Below are 22,099 nucleotides of genomic sequence, written 5' to 3' on the forward strand. Positions count from 1 at the left end.
AGCTCCTTACAGTATTACATGGTCACTAGCTGCCGGGTTCCAGGGTTCTCCGCAATGCTGTGTAGTTACTGGCTGAATATTCCAGAGTATCTTGCAGTACCATACACCCACTAGCTGTCGCATTCCATTGTTCTTCAGAGTACCACAATGCGTTTGTTGTTTTTACACGTTATTATAACAGTGTCTTAATTTGCGGGGGGTCGGCGGTGCGAGTTTGGGGGGTAGTGAAGGTGAAGAGAAAAAGATTGGCGATGTAATTTTCGTGCATCAGCCTACTGATTTCCTTCGCACAATCTTGTAAAACGCGAAAAGAAGTTGCTGTGTTTTCCCACGTTTTTCTGTGGCGGGTTTGAACACAGAGCAAGCTGATGGAGAGATAGGGCGGCAGAGCATGACAAAGTCAACGGGAGTGAATACGTCCCTTACCAGCAGAGTGCGATTTTTTTTTTCATTTTGGTTTTGGTTTGTTTAAAAAAGCAGAAGGTGCCATAAATTTGGTATCTCCGAGTTCATTCCCTTCGTGGTTATCCTGGCTGTACATCTCCGCTAGGTTAGTGAGGTGGACAAAGTGTTAACGTCGTTCTGCTTGTACCGATGAAATGTTCGCGCACTCAGTCTGGGCAATGTGCCAGCCGTAATCACGTTTAAAACTAGTGAATCACAGATTTTTGTAGCCGAATCACGACCTAGTACTTGCAGTTTTGACTTTAATTATACGTTGAAAAGAAAACTGAAGCTTTACAGCAGTGTTAGCCAGGACTGTATCCTCTTCCCACCTTGACTAGAGAGAACTCGAACATTTTAATGACGTGCGGCCTTTTCAGTCTTTACAGTCACAGATAGAGATGTACTCTTAAAGCCTTATTACTCATACACACACTTAGATACCGAAAACGTTCAATACAGCAAACACCACCACCACCAAAAAAAAACAACAACAAACAACAACAACAACAACAAAAAACCAAATCCCCAAACTAACATGAAATACAATATCAAAAACCAAAAAAAAAAAACCCTCAAAAACTAAATAGAAAACAATGAAAAATGATCCAACCGGAGAAATTATAATGTTACACCCTTTTTAAAGCACTTCACGTGTTCAGGACGTAGCGGAAGCTCGTAATGGAGAAAATCCGTTCCGACAAGGGAGGGAAGGCTACAGAAGGGACCGCAACTATGCGAGATCTGCTGCGTGTCACAGCGAGAGACACTAGGAGCGGCCTCGGTATGCACGATTCGTGTCCGTGATTTGAAGCTCGTGGTTTAAAACAAAAAATCTGCGTCGATGTCGCACGGATTGTTTACAGTCCCATGCAAATACGCTAGCCACTTGCCAAAAAAAAAAAAACTTTCATTATCAGAATTACCCAGGTCCGGAAGTGTCGCCTCCAAACGCCCGCGTGTTTCACGCATTAAATCACCTCAGCCCCTCTTCCTCCAGAAGGGGTGTCGGTCTGCGACACCGGCGGGAGTGCAGTCTATCCGTCTCAGTGCCCTGGAGAGGGCCATCGCCCCCATCCTCCATTAGCCGACGACCATCAGCCGGTGAGATATTTTCGCAGAGGAGCTGTGCAGGCGGCTGTTTGGCAAGATTGGTTACCCAGGGCACTCTGAGAGAAACGATCAGGCGCTTGTGCCTGCTGCTAAATGACGGAATACGCAAACAAGTAAATAAATTCTTTCAAGGAGGTGTGTGTGGGTGGGAGGTTACGAGCTTACAAAAAAAAAAAAATTAAACTAAAAAGCGGATGTATTGAATAGCGCGGGGGAGGGACTATGGGCGCCGAATGGCCATATAGGAGACAGGAAAGCGATATCTGCGATGAAAGTTCGGTGGTTGAAGCGTTTGGGCAATACAAATCTCCAACCTGTTTTCGGCAATTCCCTCAAACCGCAGCGCTTTGACAGTTTAGAGCCAGATGTGATTATGTCTGGATTGCTAATCGGGCACTCTTTTCCCCGTCCCTCTCCGGGGCAATCATTTGTAGTGGATGCTTTGGTAGGCTGCTCCCTGGGTAGTGAAGTTAGCAAACTGTAGCACACAACCGCTTCCTGCCGTGCTGAAGCCCGAGAGCTGCCAGCTCGGTGTGTGCCTGTCGTCGTGCGGCCATTGCCTGGACAGGCGGACGAGTTTCTCAGGCTTTCGACGCAACGGGTGTTGAAGAGTAAAAGTAAAAGCTCATCCCCTGACCTTTTCAGATGTTGGAGACTGCACCGTTTCTCGGTGCCAGCAATTATCGCTGCCTCACCTCCCCCCAATCCTATGTGGAATCAGGTACCCATTGGCGACAGCTGGGTCGACTGGGGTGGGGGTCGGGGAGCGGTTGGGGCGCCTCAGGAGTATCGAACCGACGCGCTTCTGTGTTCAGACACTAGTTCTCTAACCACGTGGCTATCCGCTAACCTTTACCTTTGAAGCGTACAGGTAGCAAAACGTGATTATGACTGAAAGAGGGCGCTATTTGAAATGACAGAAGCCTTGTTGGCACGAAGCAACGAAAAAAAAACCCAACATTTACAGCGATTTTGCCAAGAGTACGAGCATGTTGCAAGAAGACCTTATTTAGCCTTTGTTAATAAACCAAAGGGAATATTTTATTTTTATGACGATTGTATGTTTCTTGACAGACGGCACCCATGAGAGGCGAGTAAGAGGGGAGAAGGAAGGGTAGGGGAGAGAAGGTGGGTACAGTGACAATAATTCTGAAATGGAAACACTAAGCACAGCGCAATCTCCTGACAGGAAAATAAGCGGAAGTCTCAACAGCGCATGAATCAAGGCGTGCTGGGAAGTTTGGAGGAAATTCCACAGGGAGGAAAGAAGGAAAGTGTAGGTGTAGGGGGAGGAGATTTTCTATCTTTCACAGGACCAATGCCTGCAATAACGCATAATACAACATTTAAAAAGATTTAATTTAATTTCCAAATAATCAGATTTATTATGCCCCACTCCCCCACCTCTCCTACTCCAACTATATATGCAAAATCAACAAAAGTCAACTACAATATTTTTTGCTTTCTTGTATGCGTTTTTGTGCTGTTGTGGGCACCGTTCACACTGTTTTTCTTCGTTCTTGTTCCAACTCACAGGGTCAGTCCAGTGGTGCAACTGTTAGCGCCAGTCACCAATACAGTGAGGATTGGTTTTCTTAGGTTCAGATCTTGTCTCGGGCACACTATTCTTTCTCTGCATGTGCCATCTGTTTACAGGGCTGGCTGCCTTGTTGTGATATAGCCTTAGTTGATGACTTGGCATTTAACACCAATTTCCACCTCCCTCTATCTCATGGCAGTCTGTTGGTTCAATGACTTGTCATGAGTGCAGACGGAATTGGATGTATGGGGTTCAGATCTCACTTTACCACAGTTTTTTTTTTCTTTTTTTAAACTAGGGGGAACCTGCTTAAAGGGACAGCTGTTTTTCCCAGTTGCTGGCTCCACATAAAACACTAATTTTCATTTCCCTTCCCCAATCCCCATCAGTTACAGTTCAGGCACTTACCTGTATACCCCAATCCTGGGGCTGGTATTTTAACCCCCTCTGCTGGATTTTTGCAGACATGACTGCTGCCAGCAGCAGTCAGCAGACAGACAAGTGTATTCCATGCCATGCTGGAGAGAACCAGTACAGCACACGATCTGGCCAGCTGCTGCGAGAGGCCTACCGCCCACTCCTGACTTTGCTGCTGGAGATGTGCCGCAACATGAGACAAGTGCACGCAGGTAAGTGCACATGGCTGACATTACATTTGTTAGCGTTATGCAAGTCAGATAGAAATTAAATTTTTGACAAAAATCTGTTTTATAATAGTTCACATATTGTTTCTTAGTTGGCTAAACTTATGCGGTGTCATATCTAGAATTCCACATAGTGTTTGAAACATGTCAGACTTCTGTAAGGGAAGACTGTAGACTTGTCAGTTTGTCAAAGTGTCATCCATTGCTTCTGACGCTCATTCAAAATACATTTAATATAATGAAGACGAGCCAGTAGGGTATTGACATTCACTTCTAAACTGCATTAGTCAGCAATAAATTACACATTCATGCCTTTTGTCAACAGATTTGTTGAAATTAGTATTTTGAGGTGCCTTTTTCATGTAAGTAGGATGATCTTACAGAGCTTAACACTTTGTTTTTTTGTTTGTTTGGCTGCAGAGTCAGCAGACCTGATGCCCCCTTATGACCTCGACTTAAGCCTGGTGTCCAGTGTGGTGGCCCGGGTGCTAGTTACCTGCCAGGCTGCTTATGCATGGTTGGCCAGCAAGCTGCATCACTTTCTGTCATCATGGAATGTGAAAATGTACATCTTCTTTGCCTGCACAGATGTGAAAGTGAGTTAGCTGGTAGATGCATTCTACTTTTTGTGCAACTGCATATACTTAACATCCTTTGTACTTGCTAGCCTGGCAAATCCTGTACTTTTGTTTGCAAAGCCATTTTGCTTTTGTTTTTAGATGTCATAGGATTGAAAATTGTGGAAACATATAATGCCAGAGCTTATTGCCTTGACATTGTGAGCACATTATCTAATGACATTGCTCCAATGTTTCCTTTTAGATTTTGGCTGACTGTAGCCGCAGGGCAACACATCTGCTGCAGACATTGGTCAGCAACCAAGCAACCTCCAGTTCTTCCCTTTTGGACCAGCTTGTCTTAGCCCACTTGAATGAAACCTTGCAGCAGATCAGTTCTGTCAGCACACAGATACAGGTTAGCATAGTGGCACAATGTGATATATCTATTTCTGTATTTGTGTTTGTGTGTTTCAGTATTGTCTGGCTCATATTCATGCATAGGCTTATTTTGGGGGTATGTTTTAGTTTTGGGGAATGTTTTGAACACTTGAGACTATTTAAGAGGTTTGTTGTAGGGACTGGAAGAGTCAGCAGTGAAGCTTTTTGCCGAGAAGTTTAACCAGCGTTGTAGCTCATTTTTCCAAGATGTCCTGCCTCCTGCCAAGTACTGGCGTCGCAAAGTACCTCCAGGCAAGTAATCATTTTTTAACATGAGCTTGTTCATTTTCCATACATAGCATGTAAGGCCCTTCAGCTGCTTTTAACAAACGAATCCATAATAGGAACATTGTTGTAGCAATTACATTCCTCCAGAGTATTTAAAAATTAATTTAAAGTCAATCATGGTGTGTGTGGGAGCATATGTGCTTTTAAGAGAGAAAGAGGGAACCTGTCCCTATCATTCTCTGTTTGGGTATTACTGATGCTTCGTCTGATCATGTACAATGCCAAGATTTTGGCCACATGCTGGAATTCCATGCTAAATAATCATCATCAACTTTATGTTTAACTAAAATATAACAGAATGATAACATTAAAAATAAGTTCTATACAAAATTCATCTGTAAACAAAACTACTTAAGCCAATGAAAACAGTTTGTTCTGTTACTGATATTTGCATATCTATTTGGCGTGGATGCGTGCATTCACACATACACTTCTGCTGCCCACATAGGAGTTTGTTAACTGCTAGGAAAATCATACAAATAAAAACTGCAATTACACATATGCAGTTGACTTATGACAATAAAGTCACCAGTTACATGCTGCCATATAAGAAGAGCTGAATTCTGTGTTATATATTGAAATCTTCCTTCATTTTTTAAAATTGCTTGCTTGTGATGCCAGAGTTTCCTGAGGATGCCAGCAGCTATGTGCTCCAGGTATGGGAGAATGTGCTACAGCCAGTGATGGAAGGCATCAGCAAGCTACCTGTTGTCTTACAGCTTACTGTACTGACAGCTGCCATAACTGCACTGTCTGGAGCATGGACTTCCTTATTTCTGAAGGACAAGATAAAGTTTAGGTAATGATCAGTTTCCTTCCTGTCATAATCTCTGTCTTTGCCTCATTCTCTTTCTGAAAAAAAATTGTCCTTAAGGTGTGACAGTGGAACACGTTGAGCACAGGATCAGTGTTGATAAAAATGCATTAGTAGTGTGTTTAAAAAACCTATATGCTTTCATCTTTTCATTTTTCAGCTTATATGGTGCACAGCAGTTAGGAGTAGACTTTGACCACCTACGAACAAGTCTCAGCAATGCATTAACCTTACCAGAAGCAAGAAGAGGATTGCTGGAGCTCTCTGTTTTCAGGCAAATGAATGGAATTGTGCAGCTTCTAAAAAGACAGCCACTACGCAGACCCAGCAGCAGGTTTCGAGACTGCTCAACTGAAGATCTCTGTGAGTTGCAATAAATGTTTCCCATTTGTTAATATGCCGTGTGGTCATGTGTAACAGTTATGTCAGGCTGTTTTGCTCTAAGGCTAAGATCAACTTATATTAAGCTGTAATAAAAGATTGTTTTTAGGCCATACTGAGAATGCCACTAAATTCCTTAGCTTTGCTTCTGGCATAGGTTTTGTCACCATCATTATTGTCAGAACTGCAATGCATCATACCATTTCCATTCTGTTAGGTACAATCTGTTGTGTAAATTCATTGTAAGTGAAGCAGGAGTTTAGTTTTTAGTGGCTCATAAATTCTTACTGTACGTTGGCTGAGATTCATATTATTGAAGATTTTTTTGTGGTTGCTGTTCCAGCTTGTGAATCAGGGGAGGTAAATGCCAGTCCAAGTGCCAGTCGCTCAGAGTTACCTGCTAATATGGAAGAGGTTCAAGAGTCAAATGATGTTTGTTTCGTCACTAACATGGATGACTGGCTAGCCCTACGCGTGATTGGTGGATCACGTTCTTGGCGGTTCCCTTCCTGTTTTGGGACCAGTGCAGGACAACGATGAACACACAAACTTGGTTTGGACAAGATTTTTACTAAGGGGTTCAATGATTGTGATCCACTTGATGCCAAAGTGGACATTGTTCTTCAGAAATATTTTTCATGAAATCTCCATGTCGGAAAGTGTCATTTGGAATTTCGTGGGAAAATGAACCTGGATGGCATTCATGTTCTTATTGTTAGTCTCTGCTGTTTCTTCATCTGAAGCAATACAAGAAGGTTAATTTTCTTTTCAATGAATCCAATTAAAAAAATAGATTTCATTGGGGTGCTTATATAAAATGTCTTGAGAGACAAGAACACGAGGAAAACTGTGTAAAGCAAAAGTTAAAGCCCTGATATTGGATAATCATCTAAGAAAGCTGTTTGTTAATTATATTACCATGTTATTTCTTCCTGTACTTTCTGGGGAGAAAATTTCTCAAACCTTTTATTTATCATCATTCTGAAATGAATGTAGAAATATAGAATTTCAGAAATTAAGTTTTTATTGTTTACTGTGGTGACCTCAACTTTATGAACACCTGTGTTCATTCCATTTTTTTCCTTTGGTTTCCAGAGACTACTTCCACATATTTCCATCTTCTTTTGCATACATTACAGAAATTTATTTTTCAGACTCTTTAAATTGCCACTCTTTAAATTGAAAAATCTCAAGTGGCTGATTAAGAATATTGATCTTCCTTTTTACAGCCTTCTCTATTTTTTAAGTCAGATAAAATGCTGCCATACCACAATATCGCTACCAAGCATTCTCTTGCTGGCATTGCTGCATCTCTTTTCACAAGAAATGACAATGAAGCGAGTGGGATAGATCTGTGATGTTGCAATATTTCTGTACTATTTTGTATATACGTTTCTCATTTCATAAACACTACAGTCACATTCTCACAAAATATGCAGAAGCTAAGACAACAGTCAAAAGTATTGATGAATGTGAATTTAATAACCATATTCACTTATCATAATGCATCACAATGGCTATAATGATCAGTCTTTTTTATTCTTTTACACTTTCTATGGAAATTATGTATAATGTATATATGTATGCAATTACACATATTTATTTGCTTCTTGCCATTTATCTCCACATTGTTACTGGGATTGATCAGGGGTTGTCTGCCTCCTCTGCAGCATCATTTATTATCTAGTTTTAAACTTTCTCATCAGTCTGTAATGTTTGCCTATCATTTAGGATACTATATGGTGTGTCTATTTGTGTATGTTATCCAAACCTCATGTGTCTGGGTTTCTGTTTACCAGACTATCAGCATTCATCCTGCAGTTTTTATTTCATGTGACAGATTTTCTGTGTACTCAATTCATGTTTCATATAAAAGTAAATTCATTGGTAACTGAACCAAGTCAAGATTCTGTAGTGTGCTTTCATGCTTTATATAGACTCATGTGACTGGCAGAATTTTTTTCACATTTGTTCTTTATCTTTCTTTACAAGATATTAAGATTCTTTAATCAAAGATCTCATTAATCATTATGTCTGAATTTGTGCCTAATGTTAGTGGGCTTATTTTCTTATCTTTAAGCATAGCTAACTCTTCATTAAGCTGTAACTCAAGAGATCCTTATTACTGCTAAGCAAGTGAGGATCTTAACAAGAAATTATCTATAAGACTTAAAAATTTGACAATAAGCATTTCAGGTACACTGAGTCATCAAAGGTTTAATCCAGACAGTATGTGTCAAGCTTCTACCAACATTATACTTTACATACTTTGTTCACTCCAGGCATCCTCTTTGTGAGTAAATTCTTTTGTCTGACCTTGTCTACTAGTCAAAGAGACTTATTAGTTTATGGCAATTTTAGTGTACAGTGAGTGTTAAGATAGGTAGAGGAAGGAGATTCTTTGAAGCCATTGTGTAGGATTTTTTGAATAACACCAGCCCTCCTGGTCCCCTAAAGCTGGCCATTATCCAACTACCAATAGGTAGCAGCCTTATTGCAGTTTAAAAAATTCAGTGGGTTATTTCTGTGTATGCTTTGACAGGCCATGGTCAGTATCTTGCATCTCCAGATCACTGACCACAAATCATAACACATTGCTTTTGTGAGTCAGTTTGTACATAAAGCAAACAAAATCAAAATGTCTGAATGGAACAGTACCAAACTTTTTCAGTTTTGCAACTGAGAAAAAGCCATAATGTAAACTAAAATCAAACATTTCACCAAGCCCAGAACTCAAGGAAGCTATTGTTATCAATTGTCTTCATAAACTTTGCACAGATAAAATAATTGTATTAAGCATATATTTGAAGTATTGACTGTATTATTGCACGCAGGATTTGATGATCCACACCACTGTTGGAAAAGATTAGCAAAAGATTTCTGCTTTTGTTCCTTTTCTAAGATGGTGTCTGTAAACTTATTATGTTAAAAAATGTCAGTTAAAAACAGTTCTTGCCTCAGAAGGCAATGTATGTATGGTCTTCAACAATAGAAGCATTGTTGTCTTCAAGATGTGTAAACAAAGCACTTTTTTGTCATCTGCTTATGGGGAAGAGAATTCCATGAAAGGCTTGATGTGAAATTAATATTTTCTTGGCTTACAATGAGTTGGATATTGAGGTCTAGTTACAGATGACACCAATGACTTTCAAAATTTTCTTCTTCAGAGATTTTGTAGAATGCTCTTTTTGAATATTTGCCCAAAATCAATTCATGAGGCAGTTTTTGTCCCAGATGTGATGAGTCCAAGAGGATACTTTTTTGTCTCAGAGCTGCAACTTGTAAGATGTAGTTGATGATCTATTGTGATCGTAATTTAAATTGTGAGATATAGTACTTGCATTTCACCTTTTAGCTAATTTACTCATTGACAGAAGGAACCTTTTCTCCCCATTATATCTTTGCGGCAGGCATATTTTCACACTGTGGCTGTGATAAATATATAGATCCATCTGAAGATATTAGTGAAAAAGACATGTAACTTTATGCATGTACTGCCAGATCTGTTGTTGAAAGTAGATTGATGGAAGTTTTTTTAAAAGGCTTACCAAGGGAAGAAATCTCCAGATTTTGACATCTTAAAATTAACACAATGCAATATGTTCAGAAATCCATGATAGAAAATTATCAAAGGAAGGTAACGATCTTGTTTAATCTCTCTATATATATTTATCATATTATCAAGAAAGGGATTGATTTTCGTCCTCATTTTGATTTTGAAATGGTTTTTACCCTTGACAAATGCTGTCATTTCTTCAATAGATATGTATTTATCAATGTCCTATCTTTTGATGTCTACCAGTATTCTTTTTCATGTTTTATTTAATACATCATTTCAAAATAACAGGATGCATATGTTAATTTTAAGCGTTCAAAATTTTATGATGTACATCAAAATATGCATGTCATTTTATGTACAAAGAAGATAATGATCTTGTTTTGCCTGTTTGCCAGCTGTGTTCAGAGTTCACAGTGCACTTGTAAGTCACATATGTGAAGCTAAGGAGGCGAATGATGCCATTGTATTATACAGCTAATTGTGTCAGTTCCTTATTTCGCTGATTGTATTTATTCTTAATTCAGCTGGTCACATTAGATTTGTTTTATCATCTCCCTCTTTCATTTTTAGTGAGCATTATCAACACACTGGCTCCAGACAGCTATTGACTGTAGTTAACATGTGGTCACTGTTCATTCAGTAGCACTCAGCATTATACAATAAAAATCTCGGGTAGAGCATCTTAATTTTGATCCTAAATTTGCTGAAGATTTGATGGAAAAAAATCTGCCACATTATTGTTTCACTCTGTAAACTTGTGTGCTTCATTTAAATGGTTTTATTTATGGATGCACCAAGTACTGTCAAAGCTTTTTAGCATTTTCAACCACTTTTGGTCTGTGCATTAGTTCTTCGATAGCTGTGCTTGATGATACTTGTGGAGCTAATGCTTGGCAGGGTATGTTTCTTTAAGCATGGCCTATGTAAAAGTTTTGTAATGCAAAATGTGTGTGCACACACATGAATGCACCTGATATTTAAGCTTTACATATTTTTCATCCTTGCCTTTAATGAACAAAAGATGCTGAACTATTGTAACTATCAATGTGAGTAGTAACCTTTATGCTAACTTTGGCTGGAGTCTGGATAGTTATGTGTATCTGTGCCTGTGGAAAAATTTTGCTGGGATGTCATGCATTTTTGTGCTCTACTACAACAGGTAACAGTTTGATGAGTGATATCGTCATCTTTTTGTAATGTATAGTGTAATTGCATAAATACAGAATGTGCTAGTGAGAGAAGAATGAGAGTGAAGAGGGAAAACATGTGTATCCACAAGTTTGCGAACATTCATATGCAAGTTTATACAAAAATGAAACTGAGTATCACAAGTTATGATGTGATGCAAATTGTGTGCATGCGTGCTCCTTTGTATAAGAATCATGTATTAAGGCATACTTCCTTAATGTCATCTTCCACTGTTAACATCCTGGACCTCAATGGTTTCTTGTGGCATGTATTAAGCAAGTTAAATGATGGATACGCATTTCTGTTGCATGATTTTTACTGTTGTCATGTTGTGCTCCTTCCACATCAGCAATTGTTACCACGATTTAGATGTAAATGAAAAATAAACCTTTTCCCAAAGATTTTTGATTTGAATTTTAAACAGATATCTCACCTTATAAAGGAATGTGATTTGTGTGTGGCTCTTGAAACCTGTATAAATCCACACTGGTCCAATTATTACTAAATCTGGCAGGAATATTTCTAACATACACACACAATGCTTTGGTCATGGACTATTCTTAGTTAATGTAGTTTTGTGTTAATTTTTTTTCGTTCAGATGCGTTGCTAACAGAAAAAGAAATACTGCACAGTAGAAAATTTCAACTAGTCTTCCATGCAGGTAGAAAAAGGAAAAAAAAATATGGAGAGACCAGGAATGAGTCATTTGGTGACTCAGCAATTTTTATTTCCCAGTTCATTGCAACATAGATGCCAAACATGACCTGTCAGCATGTGATCAGAATAAACAGAATTTCACTATTTTGCTGGCATAAATAATTAAGCTTCACAGATAAATTGATATATAGATTGAAAGTTGACAACAAGCTAGCGACAGATATTGACCAGGCAAAGTCAGGTACACTAGCTATATAACGTGAAAATCAGACAATTAGAGAATCTCTCAAGCTCTGTCTCACAGCAGCTTAAAAAAGATGCAGTCATCAACAAATCACTTGCACAGCAATGTGCTCAATTGTTACTGCTAGGAGATCAACAGAGTGTATATAATTTTCAACTATAGTAAAAATTGTGTCTGGTGTTTCTTATCTTTTAATCAATTAGCCATGCCAGTGAAATGCAACATATTTATTTACTAATCCACCAACCACTTATCAAGTCAAGCCTGCAACTTCTCAAATATGACATTTCCTTTTGCTTCTGGAAGATTAATTGATATTTAAGTTATATCCACGCTCCTGAACACACCTTGGGACTCATTGTCACATGAAATGTACAGTGCACCTCATCCTTGATGTTTATAGCATAAACAATTTACAGGAAGTTTTACCAACATTCTAAAGAACAGGATACTAAACTTGTATTACAGGAAATTTCAATACACAACTTATAGACAGCTTGTGAAATGGTGTTTGTCATTCTGTTTGGTCAAAGCATCAGCTAGAGTACCACTACTTTCATGCACTGTGAAGAGAATAAGTACAGAATTTCCAAGTTCAGGAAATGCATATAGTCTTTAGATGGCCTGCCCAGACTGTGACAGTAAAACATGCAGTTGGATACACATTGCTGAACATTTATGAGATCTGTGTTGTAAAATTGATGAGGCAGGATAAGTTAAAAGATAATTCAATTTATTTTTATCACTTTGAAATAAGTATTTATTGTTGCACTTGAGAATAATTTTTGTTCCATTTACTCTAAAATAATGTTCACTTTTTTTTCACCTTAAGCAGCTTTCTCTTTCTGATCCTTTTTTCGCTCACAGACTCGGTGTTTTTCTTGCTGTGTGCTCGAAGCTGCCCGTGGAGAATACTTTGATAATGAGGCAATGCATTTTACTCCTAACTTTACTCCTAACTGTGTGTTAAAATCTGTATGAGTATGTATGCCTGCCCTTGTGAGCGAAGACAAATTTCTGTCCTGGGTCTCCTGGACAGACAATAAAGTCTGTTTTGATTGATTTGATTTTGATTTGACGGATACTTGAAAATGTGTCCACTTTTGATTGTGTACGCATTTCAGTCGAAGTTTTCTGATAGATGCGCGCGAAATAACAGTCGTTTATCACATACATCCCTTTGAAAATGCTCATATTTTTGAAACTTAATTATTACAATGGTTTGAAGATTAAAAAGAGATCACGAAGTAGAAGAAACGATGCAGGTTTGGACGTAAACAAAAGGGAAGAACTCCAGCAATCCGTCGAAGTAAACCGAAAATGGCCACCACGAGCGGTGATAGAGATGCTGTCGTCTACATTATGCCCCAGAGGATCCCTAAAAGAATGTTGCAAGACATAAAAAGTGCAGTTCTGCGTACGAATATCCCAGTTGCTGAAAAGTTTGAGTAATATGCTTTAAGAAATTTGTCATTTCTTTGCATGCTGTTTCTTTATGGCCTAGGTTGCGTATCGACAACAACGCGATACGCACCAGGCCAACTTGCACTGCCTTTTAAGGAAAGTTTATTTATATTTCTAAAACCTTTCTCCAGTTAATTGCGGAAAAAAGTGTGACATAAGTCTGACTTACGATTTTTTTTTAAAATGTACCTTATATACATGTAGGATAACAATGTCCCGAACGTTCTCGTTTGCATTTCTTTTTATGTCTACTTTTGACGCTGATACGCAAAATAGTAACGTTTATTTGTATGCTTGCTATACGAGTTTTCTGAATTGTCCTAAACAAGAATTACGTTTCTAGCTAGTTTTTTAAATAGCGAAGTATAAGACTGTTTTTTTTTAAACGTGACTGCAGCCAAAGCGTGAGTCACATAGTAACAAAATACACAGAGTACGATCAGGTGGTTCGACAGCTTCGACGTGATGGTACTTTGGACACCGGTGACAGTATAGAACTATCTTCACAAGTTGTTTCCCTTCCATGGCTTTCTGAATGCCTAAAAGAAAGATGTATTGTTCCTGTTGAGCAAAGTCACAAAATCCAGAACAAAGATCAACAGGTTAAAAATCATCATTTTCAATTTGGAGAAATCCTTTAGTCTTGTCAGATATAAATTTCTTTACTTTTTAGCTTACAAGGCAGCTACAGCTTCACTGATTTTGCATGCAATGCATTCCTTACATAAGTAGTTTAAGAAGTTAAGCTTTTGTGGAGTTTTTAAAAATTGCATAGAAGTGTGGGTTTGTAGAGTCTGGAATAAGGCAATAAAAATAAGTGAGTGTGTGTGTGTACATGTGTGATTTGTCTTTCAGAGCTGTCTTAAAGAAGCAACACAAACTGCAAAGAATCAGGACAAAGCAATTATTCCAAGTTGGGCCTGTCAGAGAGTGACGCCTTTAAAACATCTAAATGAGAAATTTACAGTGAGTCAAGTTTATCGGCCTATGTAGAAAGAATTGTGTGATATATATATATATTAAAATGCTAATAAGCATTTTTCCTTGTATCTGATAAAGAGACAACCTATCAGTTCCAAATCACCCCACGACGATACAAAAATTGTTTGTGTATATTATTATTTTTTACTCTTGACTGATTGTTCTTTCAAAACAAGAGTAACTCAGACAACTTAAGTCACTAGCTCTAATTACTCTGAGATGGCAGAATCTCACAGCTGCCCTTGCTATCACAGTGTCTAGAATGCAGCACAAATCAGAGTTAAGTAGAGCACATCTCAGGTTTTCTTTTCTTTCTTTGGGCAGGTTATCACTAAAACAGGAACTGTTGGAAATAATATATCTGACTAGATTTTACTTAATACATTTTATGCATTCAGATTTTAAAACATTTAAAATGAGGTGAAAGTGACATTGTACCTAACATAATGGTTTAAAAACATAAAATAGAAATATGTTGTCTTTTTTATAGTGAATTAAGTCCCAAAGTGTTTTGCTTGCTTTAGCATGCACAAATCTCTATGCAGGGTATGTGTTCCAGAATGCACTGGAGACTTTGGAGGAGCATGCTGAATTTAGAGATGGGGAGAACGACTATTCAAGAGCATTGGCATTCCGCCGTGCATCCGTGTGCCCTCAAGAGCCTTCCATTCCAGGTTGAGCGGATCAGTCAAGTAGAAGGCTTGAAGGATTTTGGTAGCCATGTTCTTAGAGTGATGGAGGTTGGTTCCACTCCATTTTCTTTCTTATGCTTGCATGTATTAATTGTACTTTGAGAAAATGAAGCTAAGTCATAAAGGTTTTCTTTAAGATAAAAATTTTTATTTCTTATTAAAAAAATTTGTGTAAAGCAAGAGAAAATAACCATTGTTTTAGGAGATGTTATATACCACCAAACATTGATAAAGCACATTCTGATATACGTTTTAGAGAGTTTTTCATATTATAGATGTATTGGCTTTTAAGTGTTTTCTGAAATTGTGTGTCAGTGTCTATATTTAAATTACAGATGTGTTCTTCTTTTTTAAAATTAGAACATAATTGAAGATGGATACAGCGAAGAAGTGAAGAGGGTGTTCGGATGAATGGTTTTCTTTGATGAAGGTATGTTTCTGTTAACAATATTTCTCAATCAACAGCAATAATAGTTGTCTAAAGTAAGTTAATAATTTTCATTGGGTGAGATTTGCTGAAGGAAGGACCATGATCAAATATTTTTTGGAATATTTTTAACATGTTAGTTGGTTTGGTTTTAGTTGGTATCTCTTAATTATGAGTAACAAATATTATAATTTGCATTTTTCCACTTGCTGTTTGCATCAAACCTAGAAAAGTATGGGAAAGGAACATCACCAGAAATTGTGAAAGAAAGGTCAACCTATTAGGTTTACTCTTCAGTGGTTCAGTCAGCGGTATCTTATGCTGCCAATTGTAATGCTGTTTGGCATGCAACAACTGTCCACCAGTTCTTATACATTTTTATACCTGGCTACTGTGTCTGAAAGACATGTATCTATCCAAACAAATGTGTCTAACTCTTTTCTCTCTTAAATTCATTATTTGTACAAATGAAAAATAAGGTACAAATTAAAAATTATGATGCTATTTCAATTATGTGTAGAAAAATCAGTGTTTAATGGGCTCCATTTGCAGTCATTTGGAAAGTTAAGAGAGTGCCTGATATATTGTGCAGTTGTAAGTGGTAAATGTTTACAGCCAAACAGATTTTCTGTGACTGCTGTAATTGGATCTAGTGATGAGAATGATGTAGCTGTTGTGAGAATATGTAGACATGATGTGACTGCTTTAATGGGACCTAGAATGGCACTATGTCACAGTTGTTTACCAGTGTTTATGGTGTTGGACCAGCACAGCCAAGAAATGGCTTAAAAAGATGGAAATCCATTGATGATGTCCGCCAGCACAACACCAACATCAAGGATGAACGAATATTGTGGGGTGAGCTTTTCTCTGCTAACTAATTATAATTACATAGGATATAAGATGATTAGCACAGACTTGAAGTGACCAACCGTTGGACTTTATTTCATGCTATAACGCTTGGTATTGAACTCTTGAGTCCTGAAGAAGAGTGTGCATCCCCTAACCAGTGAAGTAACAGTATATGTAGATCATCTTTGTTTCTCATGTCTTGGTTCATTTCTGCATGTAATTGTTTTATACTCTTAGCTTAACTAAGAAATATGATGCATTCTGCTCAAGAACTATCGTTTTGAGCTGACATAACTTCTGTTTTTGTTTGTGATTCACATGGGGTTAGGGGTTTCTTGATAGTGCTCAGTGGAGAAGAGGACTTACAGCACATGTGTAATTTTAGCCTTTGGCAGTTTAGGGGTCTTAATTTTGACTGAAGGTATATGTTCTCCATTTCAAGAATGGTTGACACATAATAATAATGATGATGATGATAGAATTTGTAGAGTGCATTTCCTAGTGCAAGTATTAAAGAAACTACAAACAAAACCAGCAGTAGACCCTACCACAAAGAAATCACAAACAACAGCATACAGATGACAGAGGCAAACGTGCACGAAGTTGATGAGTGAGTGTAAACAATCGCTGGATTATGAAAGGTATCTTCGAAAGTAACGCATAGAAAGAAATAGTAGAGGATGACGCACATTTCAGAGCAGTTGAAGGGGTCTGCATATTTCTGACGCTGGGTTTGTTTGCCTGTTCGTAATTTTGAGACGTGCCTACGGCTTATTTGATTATATATTTGTGAAGGATAACATCAAGATTCCTGACAGTCTAGACGATGTTTGCCTCAGAAGAAGTAAAAGAAGTAGAGGATACATTTCAGTTTATTTTCAGGGGCAACTGGAGGGGTCTACATATTTCTGACGCCAGGTTTATTTGCCTGCGTGCCTAGGGCTTATTTGATTGTATATCTATGACACTGCCTGTTTCTGACGTTGGTAGGACTGGCGTATCACGAGGACCTGACGGACAGCGTGAAGAGGGTGGAGGCGGACGTGTTCGTGAGGCTGGTGCAGCGGGAGGCGGAGGCCATCCTGCCGGGCGTCATTGTCCAACTGACTGGGGGCTTTAGAAGGTAAGTACTTGATATCACAAAGCTGCCGTTCCTTTGTTTTCTGACCAAAATTCTCTCTTGTCCTTCTCCTCTTCATTCAAGCTACGTTTAACGCCCAGCACGTTGTCTAAAAAACACTGTAATTTAACGGCAGTGACCCCTACGCCTGATTCTTAGAACAGCAGGGGTGGGAGAAAAACATATTTGAAAGACGAGGGGAGGGAGATCCCACTATTGTACTTATACTTCTTGGTAAGTGGGTCAAAGAGACAACATAGCACACGAGAAGAACTGCAAATGCACTACTAGTGCCAGTTTGCGTCTTGATGCGGAAAGTAGTAGTAGTAATAATATGAACTTATAACTCACAGCATCACGACCAAGATCGATCGCACTCTCTGCGCAGACCAGTAATGATAAATGAAAGGTAACAGCCAGTGGACAGTGAGGTACGTATAGGTACACTGAACAACATAAAGATGAGGTACAAGAGTAGAACGTAAAGGAATGGATGAAAGTATGAAGGATGATGTATATACTATAAATAGTGTAAGATGGAGTCGTTACATGTGGGCAGTTGCGGCCTGTTTGTGCTGCCCAACAGGTGGTTGTAGGTCTTAAATCGACGAACAGGTGAGCACGGAGGAATTAAGTTCTGGCCAAATAAACAAGGTGGATGCGACTTCACGCTCGGCAGCATTTAGCATTTGCTTATGGACACCCAGACCTACGCCACAACCTCCCAGCTCGTCGACGCTTTGCCTTAGCTCTCCGCAGCTCAGCACGAATGCTGGGTCATGGCGCGTGTTTGTTGGGATGAACTTGGGTACGCACAGCAGGAGCATGGGCCTCCAGCACGGAGCGGAGAACGGCCGCAAGCCTGTCCGCAGAGGTTGAGGGGCAGAGGGCCAGTTCGGTTCCCAGGTCATCATGAAACATAGACATGTTCATGTCACGAAGACGGCGCAGAGTGCAAAACACTAGTGTCAGTGCTGGGCGACTGGCTGACAGATCAAACCGCACACAATAATGATCTGAAGAGAGTACATTTGACACAGTAACTATGCGTATCTCATGATCAACACGGTGAAGCAGATCATGAAATTCTGACAGAAACATTTTGTTGTCAATTTGTTTATGATGTCGGGGGGTGGTAAATAAATGAACTTATTTGTCTGGCAACGAAAGTCTTGGAATAACAAATTTCAATGACGAGTGTACAAAAAGTAGATCAGTGCCAATCGCAAGGTGACTCATGAGAGATGTTTTAAATATTACAGCAATCACACCTCTGCGACTGCACGGGGGGAATGACCGTATACTGTAGTTAACTGGAGTCAGATTAACACATTTCAGTCAAAGGCATAAGGTCGATGTCATTGTCACTGATGAACTCCATGATCTCAGTTCTCTTCTGTGATTGCTGGTTGGATGAGACAGACCGGGCGTTAAAAAAGCGCGATACGGATGAGGGTGAAATGGTAGTCTCTTATTCACAACAATTCCTAAACATTATGAAGTCGACATGTAAAAATTAGGAGTAGACGAGAATTTATAACAAGAAAAAAAATTATTAAAGCAATGATTAAAACATGCTTATCATATTAGCATGTTCTTTTTCTCTCAGTAGTGACTTTTTGAACCTGATTAGAGAGTACATATGTGGTTTTAGAGGCAAATTAATGGGCCATGACGTCGACATCCTCCTGACTCATCGAGAGGAAGGCAAGGAGCAGGGCTTGCTGACATCCCTTCTGAAGGCCCTGGATAGGAGACAGATGGTTTTGACCGGCCAGTGGCTGAAGAGCACGTTCACCTCAGACGACTTTCATCGAGACTCCAAGTCCACCCTTGACCAGTTTGAGAAGTGGCTCGGCATCTGCAAGTTCGAGAAGGCCTGGTCAGCCGAAAACTCGGGTTACGCATGCGCATCAGTTGGGAGCGACGAACCACGTAGTGAGGACCCTGATGACGGAGCAGCGGGGAACAGGGATAAACCGCCTGACGACGCGACCAGCGCCCCCACGGCCTGCAAACGGCAGAAGACAGACAGCTCTTCTGCCCCTGCCCTGCCCCCGTCGTGCCGGTCACGTGTCCCTACCCTGCCACAGGACGTTCTTCAGACCGCACGTGGAAGGCGCGGCGCGTGGACCTGATTGTGGCACCGTACTCGCAGTACTTCTACGCGCTGGTCGGCTGGACAGGCAACAAACACTTTAATCGCGACCTGCGCTTGTACGCGCAGCGAGAAATGAACATGAAGCTGTCCAGCCACGGCCTTTGGGACTCGTCAAAGGTAGGACTTCCACATTTTCACCTAGACATGAAAGCCCCGGTCTTCCATTTGCCTTCACACACATGTCCATTTACAACCCCACTGTGTGTGTATTTTTACCTCATTTTGTATGATGTTTGTAGGCATGTTTCGAGAACCGAAAGGTTGTATTCATTTGAGGAAATAGTATCTTGCACAGAGTTTTACAAAATCAGTAGACAAAAATGTGCACCCCACTCGTCCTTTAAGTCTTTCAGGCCCTCGGTGACACGCGCGGTGAAACAAATGTGAAGTAGTCATTCATGAGGTCAATGAGGTACGTTTTCGTGCATTATATAGAATAAAAATTATTCTCCTAGAAAGCTGTTTTAATGTCTAAAATAAGTTTTTTTAATGCTCCAGAACATTAGCCTCCCTGCAGCAAACGAGGAGGAGGTGTTCAAAAATCTGAATCTGGACTATAGAGAACCGTGGGAGAGAAATTGCTGATGAGGCTGAATTGGTTAGGCCATTGTGGCGATAACAGCTGTCTCCAGCTCAGGGCTGCATCTTCTAACAGGCGCTGGTGCGAGCTTCCTCAATATGTAAGACGAGGACGGAGAACAAAATGTGATATAGAAAATGGAGTCATGCACATACACACACGATAAGTAACCAAAAACAAAAGGAAGACAGTGGGAAAAAAAGAGGACAGGAGATCAGAGCTTTTCATTGATCTTTGCTTTAATCTTTCACAATCTGAGATTGAAGATTTATAGTTGAAAGATGTGGTTCCTAGTGTGTCTATTGTACATCTAATAATCAGGTAAAACAAAGTATATCTTGGTTCACGAGAAGTCCATCATTTAATGTCGATTTCTTTCTTGCACCTTGTCTGTCCACAGTGACACATAGTTGATCAGTGTTTAAAAAAATGTATTCTGTGCTGTACATGTACATAGAAACCTCTTAAGATTGTATTCTAATTGTAAAGAAATGCAGCTTTGAAATCCAGAGTGCATTCCTATTAAAATTTTGAGGACGTCTAGTGCTTTATTTACTAAAGACTTGTCTTTGGACGAAGAGGGGTTAATTATGCTTTCTGTTTGTAGAAATAAAAGTCTTGATACATATATAAATTTTCTCACTCCCCAACGACCTGGACCGGTTAGGGGACAACCTTTACCTTTTTACACATCAGACGAGACGAACCCGAAACTGTACGCACGGCAGGAAAGAAAAAAAACCTCAACTTCATATCCTCCCATCCCTATATAAAACAAAACTTGTACGTACATCACGTGCCTTCTGTCTTTACCGCACGCCTAATGAGTTTTCTTCCCAGTCACGTTCCACCCATACAGAGAGGATATTCTGCGCCGTCGTGGCCCATGTTTCCCAGCGTTTGGTTCCGTCACGTGTCCAAAGCTCGTGACGTCATGGTGATGGTTAACGGAGTACGTTGTAACGCTTCTCAACGCCTCCAGCAGCAGGCGACTTCAGGACGAAGGTTCCGAAAGAGCACGTGTTATGGTGGTGTCCCGCGAGACAAGAGAGCGGAAAGCAAGAAAACTGATTTTTAAGGATTTTTATTTTTTTGGGAAAAAGAGGACATCTTGGGCTTCATACACGCCTATAGTTCCTCTTCCCTTTTATGACAGGACCTCTCTCTCTCTTTGAAAAAAGAATAATGAATGTCTGAATCTGTATTTTTACGGTTTATTTGCTTTGAATTCCCTCTCCTTCCACCCCCGTCTACGTAAGTTAATATCGCTTTTCCTTCCCTTTTACAAAGAATATAGAAAGTACAAGCAAACAATGAAAGACGTACACTCTGGAAAAAATTTCTCTAATTACAATTAAAAGAAGATTTTAAAAATTTTATTTAGAGTCATTGTAAAAGTTGTTTGACAAGAAACGTTTATCTGGCTGCATTGCTTTTCTCACCCATTACTGAACTGTGCTAAGTTCTCGTTACTAACCCTAAACTGTACTGACTGCACGCCACTAAGCTGCACTAACCCGTCCGTTACTGGACTGAGCTTCAATTATTAAAAGTAATGTGCTCAATGTCACTCCGACACAGCTCATATAGGTCGGTTTTTGCAGGACAGCCCTTTTTTAAGAACTTGAGTGACAGGTTCTGTTGGAGGACGCAATCCATGGACAGACTGGGACAGCATGCAAACAACTTCGCTCTGGAGCCGGTTACTGTAATTATTGGCCACCAAAAATTTGTTGAAAACAACATGACCTAGGGCTGGCGCGCAAGATTATGCGCGATCATTTTCGTGTGCTCTATATGTTATCGCTGCATAACACAGCTTTCTGCTTGATCATTTTCTGGAAACTTACTTTGAGAACAACATACATATTTAACTGTACAGAGGAGACATTGCTGTTCATATGCACACATCAAACAGCCATGGCATTGTGCACCTTGCACATGCAGCTAG

At 39.6% G+C, this 22,099-nt stretch overlaps 2 protein-coding genes across 10 annotated transcripts in view; both read left to right on the plus strand.

Moving 5' to 3' along the window:
- Window positions 1-11,372, plus strand: part of LOC112563631 — a 39,594-nt gene extending 28,222 nt beyond the window's left edge. For all 9 annotated transcript variants that reach the window (XM_025237800.1, XM_025237802.1, XM_025237801.1 and 6 more), the window contains 7 exons: window positions 3,562-3,726; window positions 4,162-4,337; window positions 4,564-4,716; window positions 4,877-4,991; window positions 5,649-5,826; window positions 6,002-6,204; window positions 6,566-11,372. In XM_025237800.1, the coding sequence (XP_025093585.1) occupies window positions 3,562-3,726; window positions 4,162-4,337; window positions 4,564-4,716; window positions 4,877-4,991; window positions 5,649-5,826; window positions 6,002-6,204; window positions 6,566-6,762 (1,187 nt within the window). In that variant the 3' untranslated portion in view covers window positions 6,763-11,372. The remainder of the gene's footprint in view (window positions 1-3,561; window positions 3,727-4,161; window positions 4,338-4,563; window positions 4,717-4,876; window positions 4,992-5,648; window positions 5,827-6,001; window positions 6,205-6,565) is intronic.
- A 1,791-nt stretch (window positions 11,373-13,163) lies between these two features.
- On the plus strand, window positions 13,164-20,691 carry LOC112564985 (DNA nucleotidylexotransferase-like). The gene is given in 12 exon segments (XM_025240189.1): window positions 13,164-13,319; window positions 13,733-13,937; window positions 14,191-14,301; window positions 14,876-14,962; window positions 14,964-15,056; window positions 15,369-15,409; window positions 15,411-15,438; window positions 16,173-16,293; window positions 17,278-17,410; window positions 19,062-19,497; window positions 19,500-19,685; window positions 20,067-20,691. Coding segments are annotated over 12 exon segments (1,656 nt in total). The 5' UTR covers window positions 13,164-13,191; the 3' UTR covers window positions 20,154-20,691.
- Window positions 20,692-22,099: the final 1,408 nt, after the last annotated feature.

This window comes from Pomacea canaliculata, linkage group LG5, assembly GCF_003073045.1.
Source record: "Pomacea canaliculata isolate SZHN2017 linkage group LG5, ASM307304v1, whole genome shotgun sequence".
In the NCBI taxonomy this organism is placed as follows: domain Eukaryota; kingdom Metazoa; phylum Mollusca; class Gastropoda; order Architaenioglossa; family Ampullariidae; genus Pomacea; species Pomacea canaliculata.